Genomic DNA, 12,588 nt, shown 5'->3' with positions numbered 1-12,588 from the left:
GGACAGGGCCGAGGCTCCTGCTCATCCCCGTGTGCCCAAGGCGGAGGCAGCCGGGGATTTACCCAGCCCAGGAGCTGTGCAGAAGGGGTGACCCCGGCCCCCCGCCAGCCAGGGCAGCGTCAGTGCGGCGGGGCCCCCCCGGCACGTCCCTGCACCCGCGCACCGAGGCTTTGGGCTCGCTGCAGGCCGGAGATGTGATGCTGGCCAAGGGGCTCCGGCCCAGCAAAGCTGCTGCTGGCACCGAGCTGCCCCTTCCTGCCTCTGCACGGCGTCACCCCGGGCCTGACCGGAGCCACCCGGGGCTCAGAGCTGCTCCACAGCCCCAGGGGTTGGGATCCAGCAGCCGGCACGGGGCTGGGACCGTGGTGACCCGCAGTGACACCCCCACACACCTGCCCCAAAGGGCTCTGAGACGTGGGGCCGGGGCACGGGAGGCAGGAGAGGAGAGCAGCGCCAGGGCTGGGGAGCGGAGGCAATTTGGGGCAGCAGCTCGGCGGCTTGCTTTCTCCCGTACCTGGGCGTTCGGGAAGCGCCAGCCTCAGCGCCCGAGCCAAGGAAGCGCCCAGAGGAGCAGGGCAGGGCGGCCCGACCCGCGCCCTGCCGCTCCTCCTGCCGCCCGCCGCGCTGAAGGCGTGCAGGATCTGCCGGTCAGGCCCGAAGAACGCAAAACCAAACGGGGGGAAGGTGCCAAGGCGGCCGGGCTCACCTGGCCCAGGACTGGAGGCAATAAGGGAGGCAATCCCCGATGGTGCGGACGGAGTTCGAAGGACTGAATATCCCCGGCGACACGAGCAGTGACACGGGCAGACTGCAAAGGACCAGCGCGAGGAGCACGGAAAGCCCAAGTCCTCTGTGGGACCCCATCCTGCCGCCAGTCATTGCTGGATCGAGCCCTGCAAAATGACCCTGATCAAATATTTAAAAGCACAGGAGGCCAACCCTTATCTTCCACAGGAAAAGAATTATTTTATTAAGTATTTTTAAACAACTACTTAACATTTACTCGAGATAAAAATATGTACAATATCCCACCTTGAAGAAGGCTCCAAAATATAAACACTGTACCTCTCCCTAGAGAAAAACAAAAAACTCTTCTCTTCAAAAAAAAAAAAGACAACCCAGAAACAAGAATACATTCATATTTCTCACTTCTTTTATGCTCAAGTAGTTATACAAATAATAAACATCTGAAACGTTTTACCTTTTAATATATTTATATAATATATATATATTTATAACAGGATTTTACAAATAAAGGCAACAACTGTATACCAAAAAAAACAAAAACAAAAACAAAAAATTAAACGTTAGAACACAACCTGCAATCAAGCATAGTGCATCTCAACAGCTGGTGCAATGGGAGGATGAAATGAAAATCCATACAACTGTTGTTCCGGATACCAGTTCTCAAAACCAGTAAGGAAAAAAAAAAAGTAAAAAAAAAAAAGTAGAGCACTGCACTTTGCAGTGAAGTTTGTTTGTTTTTTAACAGAAAGCCAAATTGGACAAGATGTTTGCCTGCGGTGAAAGACCCCTGCAGCTCTAGGATTTAATGGGACAAGTGTCACAGCCCTAACCCTCTTTGTTTAATGCAGAAATGCGGGCCAGGGTTTGCCAAGGAGACTGAGGAACGTGGATGCTCAGGCCCCGCCGGATCAGGCTCCTTTGAAAATCCCAGCCTTTCGCTTCTCAAAGGCGCTGGCGGGGCAGGGCCGGCGGGCAGCGCGCCGGCGTCCAGCGGAGCGCTCCCCCTGCACCCTGCTCCCGACCTGCCCCGCCGTGCCCCTGCCGCCCCCGGCCCCCAAACGCCGGCGGCGGAGGCAGGACAGCAGCAGGAGAGGCCCCGAGTCAGGTGCAGCAAGCAAAGTGATCCTTGGGATATTTTCTCCCCTGCCCGGCCCAAACTAGCAGCTCAAGTTACAGGAAGGGGCGCGTGTTAATTTATTTATTAGATGTACGCCATGTAAAGCTTCCAAGCAGCATCTACCTTTTATTTATTAAAAATATATATATATATATATATCAGCAAAGGTGTGGAGAGAAACCCGTCTTAAATCTACCTGAACCACTGACTGTGCACGACCCACCAGTGAGCGCTGCACTGCTCCTCCTGCACGTGCAGGGACCGACCGCCACCAGCGAGCGCCATGCGCGCCGCGTGCCTCCGGCGTGGCACCGCGGGGGCACCGCCACGGCCCGGCCCGGCGCGGGCTCCCGGGGGGGGCCGCTGCGCTAAAAAAGCCCTTGCGAGAAGTACCATGGTTTGATAGCCACAGACCCTAAAACCTAGATCTGCCGAATGGAATTATTTTTTCACAGCTTTGAAACGTAATCGCAGCCGACAAAGTCAACTGTTGTTCTGCGGGTGCGGAGAGGGAAGAAGTTAAGGGGTAAAGCATAAAACCCTTTTTTTTTTTTTTCTTTTCTGTCCTTTCGGAAGTAGTTCTGACTAGCTAACCTGGGTGCATCCTTCATCCTTCTCCAAGCTACCTGACAAGTCAGAGAAAAGGGGATTTAACTTCCTACGCGCAGTGAACCTTATCCCCACACCTCAGTCCAGCCAATGTACAAAAGTGAAACAGTCTCAAACTAAAAAAAAAAAAAAACTAAAAAAAACCAACGACAAAAAAATAAAAGGTCACACTGCGCTCAGTCTTTGGTTTCCAAGTTCAACGGAGGAATCTGCTTCAAAGCTTGAAGCAGAGCCGAGGAGTCGATGGGGGAATGGGCTGGTACCGGGGAAGGGAGTCTCTGGGGCATCAGCAGAGGGGGGGAGATTTTGTCGGGGTTCATGAACCCCGTGAGCGCTGCGGCGGAGGCCGGGAGGCTGGGGTACAGGACGGGGACGGACGCTGGGTACCAGCACTTCTCCAGCATCGGCAGATAGGCCGTTGCGGACGGCGGGATCAAATAAAAAGGCAGGCACAAGGGGGGCTGGTGAGCGTGGGGGCCCAGGAAGCCGTTGGAGGAGCCCATCATGTCACTGCCAAAAGGCCCTTCGTCTTCAGGCGTCTCCAGCCTGCTCCTTTTGGCCGGCGGGTCCTCAGTCTCTTGCTTAATAGAGCTTATTCTCTCCTGGACAGTGTATTTGAGATCGGTATCCTTTTTAAAATACTGCTGTTCGGATTTGGAGTCACTTTTCTCCAGCTCTCCCCCGTACCCGCTGTCTGTGTCTGTGTCGCTGCCGCTCTGCTCCCCGCTGGAGTGCGCAAATGTCCTCTGGATCACGGGCACACAGTTCTTCCCGTGCCCCTCGGCCGCTTTGCTCAAGGAGACGGGTTTCTCTTTCAGGTCCACCATTTTAGGAGGGATGTCTCCGGCCTTTCGGCCGGCTCCGCCCTGGAGCACCTCGGAGGCCATGCGGTGCAGATGGCTGACCAGCTGGGACGACTTCAGCTCCTTGCCGTTCTCGTGCTTTGCCAGGTATTGCAGCATTTCCTTGGCACACATCTGGAAACCAGATCGAAACATTTCCTGGCTGGAATCAAGGTTTCTTGATGACAGGTCACCTGAGGAAACATTAACAAGAGAGAAATTAAAAATTAACAGCGTGCCTAAATAGTTCCATTACCAGCTCCAAGGCGCGCTGGGGGCGATGCCAAACTCTCGGTGCCACACAGCGAGCGAGGCAGACGTGACGGCCAGCCTGAATTTTGCCTACGTTTCTGCGCGAGAAGCTGATTTACCGCTTTTACCTCCCTCTGCCCACTTTCACATACGCACTTGCAATTCTGCACTGACTGCATGAGCCCTGGGAACCGGCAGGGGGGAGGCAGCGGCCGCGCGGCGCCCGCTGTGCAGGCAGGGAAAGCTCCGGAGCCGCTGCCCCGGGCGATCCCGCTCCAGGTCCTGTGCTGAGAGCTCTGCTGCACTCCCCGTGGCTGGCAGAGCCGGGGAAGGCTCCTCAGGAAAACTAGATTTTACTTATCAGATTCACGTGAGCGCCACATGTGAAAACAGAAGGAGGAAGTACATCTAAAGCACGATAAGCTGCTACACCGGGTCCCCCTTCGCCTGCAGAGCACTGGCAGCGAGCTTACAGAGACCTGCAAAGGTGCTTATAGAGCAGGTTTTTGTGCGTTTTGAGAAAAAGCAAAGAAACACAACCGGACTCGATCCAAAGCTCTCAAACGTGAATGTAAAGATATGAATGGCTTTGGAGAGAACCTCACAGCAAACCCGGGCTTTAAATAAAACTACTTAAAACCCACTTTAATTTTAAAACAACTGCACAGTGCACTTGAGGCTGACCACACTCAGAAACACATCTTTTTTTTTTTTTGCGCAAGCTCACAAGCAAAGATAGAGAAAATGAAGGCGATTAAAAGAAGCGCGTCCTGCCTCCTCCCTTCTCGGGAGCGAGGAGCCACCACAGCCTTTCAAAGACCCGGCAGAAAGTCACCGAGCGCGCGCCGCTTCTCACCCGGTACGGCGTGAATACTCACCCGCTTGTAAACCGTTCTGTAAAGCAATTATTTTCTGCTGCTGCTGCTCGATGAGGTTGGTTAGTGCTTTCACATGCTTCAAGGTAAGCTCGAGAACCACAGCCTTCTCCAGGTGACCCAGGGTCTGAAAGCAGAGGGACAGGTTGGCGCCCGCCGCGGCTCGGCCACGCACCCGGGGCCTGATGGGGCTGCCAGCGTGTCCGGGGCGGTGGGGCAAGGACGGGGTGACGGGGGGCTGGGGTTACGGGGAAGGAAGGGGTGACGGGTGGCGATGGATGGGGCAGTGGGTGGCAGGGGATGGGGCGGTGGGCGGCAGGGGAAGGGGAGGCGGGCATCAGGGGATGGGTCGATGCGCTTTGGGGCACAGGCTTAGAGGCAGCCCCGTGCCCGGGGGATCCCCGCTGCCCCCCCGCAGCCCAGGGCGCGCTTTCTGTGCACGGCGCTCCCCGGCAGGCAGCTGCCAGGCAGCCCGGGGCGGCTGTCGGTGCGCTGCACGGGTATTTTCGGAGCGCCCGGGGGGGCGCAGAGAAGCGAGTCCCCCTCCGTGCCCGGCACCCCCGGCACCGCCACCCCCCCGGGCAGGGGCTCTGCGGGGCTGTGCGGGGCTCCGGGAGCAGGAACAGGAGCAGGGGTAGGGGCAGAAGCAGGGGCAGGAGCAGGGGCAGGAGCAGGAGCAGGGGCAGCCCTGGTCCGTGCGCCCCCGGGGTGGCGGTGCCGGGGTGCGCGGCGGGCAAGGGGGCACGGGCGGGGAGCGGGTCCCGGCGGCACCCACCGTGAGCTTGAGGTGCTCGGGCAGCAGGTCCTTGAGCTGGGCGATGCACTCGTTGATGCGGTCGCGCCGCTTCTTCTCGATGAGCCTGTGGGGCAGCTTGTAGGTCTCCTGCGGGGAGCGGCGCCGGGTGAGCGCTCCGCACGGCCACCCCGCAGGGCTCCGGGGCCGGGGGGGGGGGGGCTCTGTGCGCGTCCCACTCCCCCCCCTCCCCGGTCCCCGAGAGCCGTCAGGACGGGGCTGGGGGGCAGCCCGGGGTCCCCCGCGCCTTACCTTGGTGTCCTCGCTGCGCTTCAGCCCCCTCCTGGGCTTGTACACTTGGTACATGTGCGCGAAGTCCAGCCTGCACGGGCGAAACGAAAGCAGCCGGGTTACCCCCGGGGGGCCGCGGCTGGGGAGCGGGGTTGGGGGGGGGGGGTCCTCTCCTCTCCTTTCCTCTCCTCTCCAAATCCTCCTCCTCCTCCTCCTCCCCCCGAGCCCGCAGCCCTTACCCCGGCACGTCGCCGCTCTCCAGGGCGGGCAGCTTGCCCAGGCAGGCGGGCGGGGGCTGCGCGCTGGGGATGCGCTCCATCCTGCGCGGTGCGGAGCCGAGCCGGGGAAAGGGGAGGGGTGGGGAGGGACGGGGGGGGCCACGAAGGAGCCGCGGGCAGGGCAGAGCTCAGGCCGGGCTGCTCATGCCGTGTCCGCGCCGGCTGAGGAGCTCCGGGAGGCGGCGGCCCGGGTTAAATGCGGGCGAGTGGGTGGACGGCGGCGACGTGCGCTACCCTGTGACTCCCGGCACGTCTGGCGGCCGCCGGGGCGGGCGCGCCGGGCCGCCCCCCCCCTCCCGTCCTTCCCCCCCCGTCCCCATCACATGAGGCTCACGTGGAGGCAGAGCCGCCGCCGCCTCGCAACGTGCCGGGAGAGGGGGGGGGACGGGGACGGGGACGGGGGGGGGCCAGGAGGAGCCGCCCCCGGGGCGCACGGGCTCGGATCTCGCGGCTCGAGGCGGCCCCGACGGCGCGCACCGGGCCCGGGCCGCCTCCGGGTGCGCCCCCGGTGCTGCCCCGGGGGGCGGCCAGGGCACGGGGGGGGGGGGCGCCCACCGAGCATCCCCCTCCCGCACTCATTTCCCGCGGGGATTTGGGATTTTCCTCCCCCCCCCCCCCCGCCCTTCCTTTGGAGGCACCCCAAAAGGCGGAGGGGCGATGGGGATGCGCACCCGCGGCGGGGGGCTCGGCTGGAGGGGGTCGTGGGGGGGCTCGGGGGGCTTCACCCTCGGGGGGGTTCACCCCCGGGAGGGTTCACCCTCGGGGGGGCTCACCCTCGGGGGGGTTCACCCTCGGGGGGGTTCACCCCCGGGAGGGTTCACCCTCGGGGGGGGGGTTCACCCTCGGGGGGCTTCACCCTGGGGGGGCTTCACCCTCGGGGGGGTTCACCTTGGGGGGGCTTCACCCTCGGGGGGTTTCACCCTCGGGGGGGTTCACCCCTCCTGCGCAGCATCCCCCGGCTGCTGGGTGCCAGCTGTTGCAAAACCGCCGAGCGTGGCTGCGCTGGCTGCCGTGTAGCTGCCAAAGCAAACCTCTCCTCCCGAAGGGCTACGGTCATTTTTCCCTGCCGAGCGCTGAGCAAGTGGAGGCAAGCTCATCAGATAAAAGGCGCACCGAGCGAGATAAGGTAATGGCAGAACTTGAGCGCGCTGCCTCTGTTATCGCCTCGGTCCTGGGCTGCTCCACGTAGGGAGGAATCTGAGGTCAGCAGCTGTTACGTGAGAGCACCGAGAGGCTGGATACCGGAGCTGGAGGCAGCCCTTTCAAGGCTCACCGGCCTCTGAAGGTGCCTGTTGTTACCGGCAGGAATCCCAGGAGAAATTAGAGCCTTGCAGAAATCTGCTGGCTGTAAACGTAAGTTTTTCTTTTAAAAAAAAAACCAACACACAACCACCTCCTAAACTCCTTCCAAGCTCCCAGCTGCAGCAGCAGCACGCACAGCCAAGGACGGAGCGCAGAGCCCGGAGCGGGCTGAGGCTGCCCCAGGCAGGCTGCTCTTCTCGCGGCTCTGGTCCGAGCCTGCAGACCTGGCGCTGGCTCCGGGATCCCCAGGGGCTGCCGTGGTGCTGTGCACCCAGAGCGGCGTTGTGAGGCCGCTCCGCCGCAGAGGAGGGGGCTCGCCTGCCCAAAACGAAGCGCTGAGCACACATGGGGCAGGGTCACAGCCCCGGGCTGAGGGCTCGCAGCGGGGCTGGCCGTGCGTACAGGCACTCGACAAGCTCGGTGATAACCATCGGAAAAATGGAGGTGATGTGTTTGTCCCCTCCTGCAGCACGGGGGACGGTCACCGTCAGAAATGATGGGGGGAATCGGGTGCTTCATCCTCTTTCTGCCCCCAAGACCCGAGCTGCTACTTTCCAAACAAACAGGGGACAAAATTACGTACGATTTATGCTCTGTCCCATCGCTGACCCTCTGTCCGAGGCTAGAGAAATAATTAGAGCTTGCTGCAGCTGATTGCTGATGAAAAATGAGGCATGGGGCCAACCTGCTCTGCATTTTAAGTTCAGGCTCCCTGTACGTGGACAGTTTCATGCCCATGAATTGTCTGATCCCTGCACGCTCTTTGAGATATTCGGTACATTCCTGCAGTGGGTGGTGAGCTACAAATCAGGGTCAGAGGTAATCCCCAATTATTTAGCCCTTTTACTGTTCTCCTGCTTGCCAAACAATTCTCCATATCGGGATTTACTCATGACCTTAAGGGAAGTTGCCAAGGATTTAGGAGTCCCCCTAAAAAGAGGACCCGAACGAAGCCATCGCATTCTTGGGCATCAAGTTAGATTGCCGAGCGTTGAATTACATTTTCCCGAGGATCAGCTTTCATAAGCTGGGGCTGATGCAATCATCAATTTGCCGTCTCGATTTTGTTTGCTGAATTATTTCTACGTGGAAGGTTCCTCTGCAGCGTACGGTTAGGGCAGCAGCGAAATGTTTAAAAAGGCTTTAATTTTCTAAAGCCACGAGGAGAGCAGCAGGCCTCCGGAGGCTTGTCTCGGAGGGGCTGAGTGTCACAGGATAGCAGCAGCTCGCGTCCCGCGGGGATTTGGAGTTATTTACAGACGCACGAAAAGGCGAGGGTTCGCAGCTTGCTCCTGAGGGCGTGCTGAGGGGATCGGGTTCCCGCGGCGGCACCTTCCCGGGGCGCTGCCTCCCAGCACGGCGATTTGGGGCGAAACGTTCTGAAAATCCCCGGCACCGGCGCCTGATGGGAGCCTATGTGGGCAGCGCCGGGAGTTAGCAGATGGGTTGTGGATTCGGGCTTACGATAAGGTTACCGAGGGTGGTTTTGTTTTAAAATGTCTCTTACTTAATATATCCGCGAAGGCCAGGCATGTGCCTGTGGCCTGTAATCAAATAGCCGGCTCTCCTCCTCTCTCATTTCCAGCAATCCCGGCTCAGGTTACTGGCACCGGAGGTTAAAGGACAGCCGTGGCTTGGGCTGGAAGCGAAGGGCACGCGGGCGGGCGGGCGGCGCTGTGTGGATGCGCTCCGCTCCCGGCACCCGCCGGGCATCCCCCAGCGCTCTGCAGGAGGAGAAGCGCGCCGGGAGCCACGCTGCCTGCAGACAGCCCTCGTGCCCGGCCTGGCACGTCCCCAGCCGCCGGCACCGGCGCGAGCGGGCAGGGGGGGCAGCGGGGCTCTGCCAGCCACGGGACGTGGCTCAGCTGCCCTGCAGGCCGAGCCGCACGGCCCTGCTGCCGGCCCACGCAGCGCGCACCCTGGGGTCCTGGGGTCAGCGGCTGCTGGGAGCCCCCCCAGGTGCTGCCCAGGGCGAGCCCGCAGCCGGAGGGGCGAAAGGGGCACTGCGTGACTTAGCAGCTCAGGATGTGAGGAAGAGTTTGTCATCCGCCGGGGCTCTGCCTTCCTCCTCTGGTAGCCTGCAGGTAGTTGCAAAAGCTTGACTTCACCGTGAAGCACCGTGGTTTCAGCCCGGTGCGTGTCTGACTCACCGTCTCAGCAGCACAGCTGGCCACGCTGCCTCGCGCGATGAAAGGAATCGCCCGCCAGTTAGAAGTTGAGATTTCACGTTTCGCGACAGCGTTTCGGGCTACCACGGGCCGTGTTTGGACAAAACACTGGGAAAAGCCGACGAGAGCCGCTCTCCCTGTGGCGTCCTGGGCAAGTAAATGGCGCTGGGTGGCTGCTGGGCACGTGCGTGCTGCGGGCAGGACGCTGGCACCGCGCAGCGAAACTTGCCTGCGGACTATTCAAATGAAAGCCGTTCTCCTCCGTGCGCGGAGATGTTTGCCAGCACTGAACGCAGCAGTGGGAGGAATACGTAGGTGGAAACTATTTGGAAGTGGCAAAATCTGTGGACATTACAATTCATAATAAGAGACTTTAGCCCACTTTGAGACTCTGTTTAATAAAACATCCCTGCCTCGCTGTGACAGCCTGCCCTGCCCCACGCTGCGAGCCAAACCCGGGCGCTCGCGCTGCTTAACCAGCTCCCCGCCGGCCGCGTGCTCCATCGCGTGAGAACGAGCCCTCGGCACGCTCCGCGCACCGCCCTGCGCGCCTCCGCGGCACCGCCTCGAGCCCCATCTGCAGTCCCCATTGCAAGAGGGACTTTGGGGTTCGGCCGCACACCCCTCTGCCCGGCAGGTCTGGGGGGGACAGGGCAAGGCCACCACATCCCTGGCCACCGATCCCGAGGGTCGCTGCGGGGCACGGGGGGGGGCAGCTGCGGGTGCAGACGCCGTCGTGCCCGAGCGCTGCTTTTCCTCCCGGGTGACACAGCCGTCTGGTGAGCGCTCTGCACAATGCTATCTGATCACGCTCGCAGCTCTGCCTAACATCAAACAGTGAGTCAGCGGCGGAGCCTCATCAGATGTCTCCGTGCCTCAGCTTTCATATCTGAAAAGCAGAAAGCACGGTGCTCTGCAGGTATGCAAAGCAAAGCGAGGTGCTTTCAGATCTTTGGCTTAGGAAACGCCACACCTTTCAACTGCAGCATTATTTATTTTTCACTGGCATCCACGTACCCCGGTAAGAATCAATACTGCGGGAGCTCGTCGTCTGGGTAGATTTTGTTCTGTCTGTGGGATGTGGGGAACAGCAGCTGCAGGGCCACGATGCATTTCCTCTGAGTCAGTTACATTAAAAGTGTTCTCAGCTTGCTAACTGGATTTAAAAGATTACCCCCCAAAACCAATAAAAGATAAAAACCAAGCAGGCACAAGAAGGGAGTGGGAGCGTTGTCCTTCTGGCTCGTGTCAGGACATGGGTGGCTTAAACCTTGGCCTCTGAACCCCAAGCCTGTGGGACGAGGTCTGTGCGATCCACGTGCTGATGGCACACGGGGCGACTCCTGGTCGGTCCAGGGGGACGCGGTTCCGAGCAGAAACGTCAGAGCTGGCAGGCACCGAGGGAGGTGGCAGGCGCAGAGGGAGGGCCCCAGCGGTTCGTGGCAGAAGTTAAGGGCGAGGGTGGTGCCGGTGGTGGCACATGGGGACGCAGCCCACGTGGCAGGGATGCTTGCTGGGGATAAAGGCAGGCGAGCCCAGCTACAGCGGGGGGCCCGCTGAGCCCAGCCTGTGCTCTGCAGGCCGCTAGCACCACGCCCGGGGCACCTGCTCAGCGGCGAGCTGCTGGTGGCAGGCTGCACGTGGCTCCTCCGTCGGGAGAGGGAAAAGGACCCCGGGTGCCTGAGCGTACTGGTCGTCAGTGAGCATTTGACCCGTTTGATTAAATTGAATTCTCGTGCAAAGAAAACACAGGAGGTAAAGGCAGTGCAGGTGCGCAGCACCAGCACACACCGCACACGGGAGGTTTGCTGGCCGTGCGGCCTTACAAGCACTCGGATGTGAACGTGGCTGAGCTGCGGGGCAGCCTGGCTCAGCGCAGTCAGGCGCTCTCTAAACGAGGAGCCAAAACTCCGAATGCAGACCTGCCTCCTCCCAGCGTGCCGCTCCGATCCCCTGCGTATGGCGAGCCAGACGCGGGCCGGGCATTCCTCCTGCTGCAAGTGCAGCCGAAATAAGCACGAACAGGAATTAAGTGGAATAGGAAATATTCACGGTGGATTTGTGCCTAATCAAGATGACACACACACGCTCTCGCTTTCCTCCAGCCCGACCCAGGACCACTCCGCACTGCAGAAGCCTCCCGCAGCCGGCCTCGGCACCTGGGGGGGAGCGCGCCCGCGTTTCCGCAGCGAACGCAGCCCCGGGGCCGGAGCGGGGCAAAGCGCCCCGAACACACCGCCGAGAGGAGAAACAGCTGACAGGAATGTGTCTCAGGGTGCCCTTCCCTCTCTATCAGAAGCGATCTGGCTGAGAAGCGCTGGAGCAAACCACAACTGAGGGTGTTGCTGTCTTCCCCAAATACTTTCTCTAATGAGGTTTTTAAATAGTTTTGCCCCGCCTACACGGGCGGCCAGAGCACTTTCATCTCCAGGTGAATAGGAACCGAGGTGGGACCCTGCTGTCTGCTGGGAGGATCGCTGCCATCTCCCAGACGGGGCGGTGAGGTTTGCAGGCGAAACCCACACAATGGCGGGGAAGTGCTGGCTCTCTCCTCCTCGGCCCCCTCGGAGATGCCTGCTGCTTGTGGCGCAAACACCAACCACAGGCAGCGGCGTTTGAAGTGCAAAGAGAGCTCCGGCGCAGGAGAGAGGCGCGTTTTTCCCTGCGCCTCCGAGCCGATGAGAACCAAGCACCAGCGAGCGGATAGCCACGGTCAAAGGGAGGTTCAGGAGCAGGCTACAGGGCTCAGTTTGGTGCAACCTGTACCTAGGGTGCTCCGAGCAGCCCCGCACCTTTCATTCTTAGGTGGCAAAGATCAGGTCTGTCCTGGAGGTTTTGGGTGGGCGTGGAGGCACTTTCCACCTGAGCACGTCTCCCACCCCTCTCCCCGGTGCGGCCGAGCGCTCCCCACCCGCACACACCTGGAGCCGAGCAGGGGCTTGCTGCGATCCTGGCCGGGCTCATCTCCCAGGGGAGCCGGAGCACAGGGCGGCCTGGCACGGCCACGCGGTGGGGCTTGGCACGGGACAGACAGCCGGCGGGTCAGGCAACGCTCTGAGCAAGGGAAGAAAGAATAATTTCATCATAAAAAATAAATCACGGGGGATATATCCCAGTAATGTGGGGAAACATAAATGGCCACGCAAGAAAATTACGACCGTCCCTTCTGATTTTTTAAACTGCATGAACTATAGAATGAAAATGAAGTCCCTGCCCTGAGGAGCTGAGCACATCTGCAGCTGCTACCCAGATGTCACTGCCCGGACCCTCGGCAAATGTTCCAGGGGAAAACCCTGTCTGACTCTCACGTCAGCCAAAACGGAGAGAGGTTTCGCTGTATAAACCTTGACCAGAGAGACATTAGGTGCCTTTGA

General features: G+C 60.5%; 1 protein-coding gene and 1 long non-coding RNA gene across 2 annotated transcripts in view; one reads left to right on the top strand and one right to left on the bottom strand.

Moving 5' to 3' along the window:
• Window positions 1–946: 946 nt before the first annotated feature.
• On the bottom strand, window positions 947–6,030 carry BHLHE40 (basic helix-loop-helix family member e40). Its single transcript, XM_083796083.1, has 5 exons — window positions 5,706–6,030; window positions 5,488–5,557; window positions 5,218–5,325; window positions 4,446–4,569; window positions 947–3,509 (listed from the first exon to the last, which is right to left on the bottom strand). Exons 1-5 carry the CDS (start codon window positions 5,783–5,785, stop codon window positions 2,650–2,652), a joined length of 1,242 nt encoding a protein of 413 aa, XP_083652209.1. The 5' UTR covers window positions 5,786–6,030; the 3' UTR covers window positions 947–2,649.
• LOC310880385 overlaps window positions 3,517–12,588 on the top strand; it is a 47,621-nt gene continuing 38,549 nt past the window's right edge. Inside the window, exon 1 of the long non-coding RNA XR_014571660.1 lies at window positions 3,517–4,528. This is a non-coding gene — a long non-coding RNA (uncharacterized lncRNA). The remainder of the gene's footprint in view (window positions 4,529–12,588) is intronic.

Source organism: Anser anser (genome assembly GCF_964211835.1).
Source record: "Anser anser genome assembly, chromosome: 12".
Classification (NCBI taxonomy): domain Eukaryota; kingdom Metazoa; phylum Chordata; class Aves; order Anseriformes; family Anatidae; genus Anser; species Anser anser.
This window is presented reverse-complemented; position numbering and strand designations above follow the sequence as displayed.

Coding starts and splice junctions, on each gene's coding strand:
- BHLHE40 (XM_083796083.1), bottom strand. CDS start 5,785: ATGGAGCGCATCCCCAGCGCGCAGCCCCCGCCCGCCTGCCTGGGCAAG. Junction 5,558..5,705: donor GAGAGCGGCGACGTGCCGGG/GTAAGGGCTGCG, acceptor TCGCCCGTGCAG/GCTGGACTTCGCGCACATGT. Junction 5,326..5,487: donor AGCGCAGCGAGGACACCAAG/GTAAGGCGCGGG, acceptor CGCTCCCCGCAG/GAGACCTACAAGCTGCCCCA.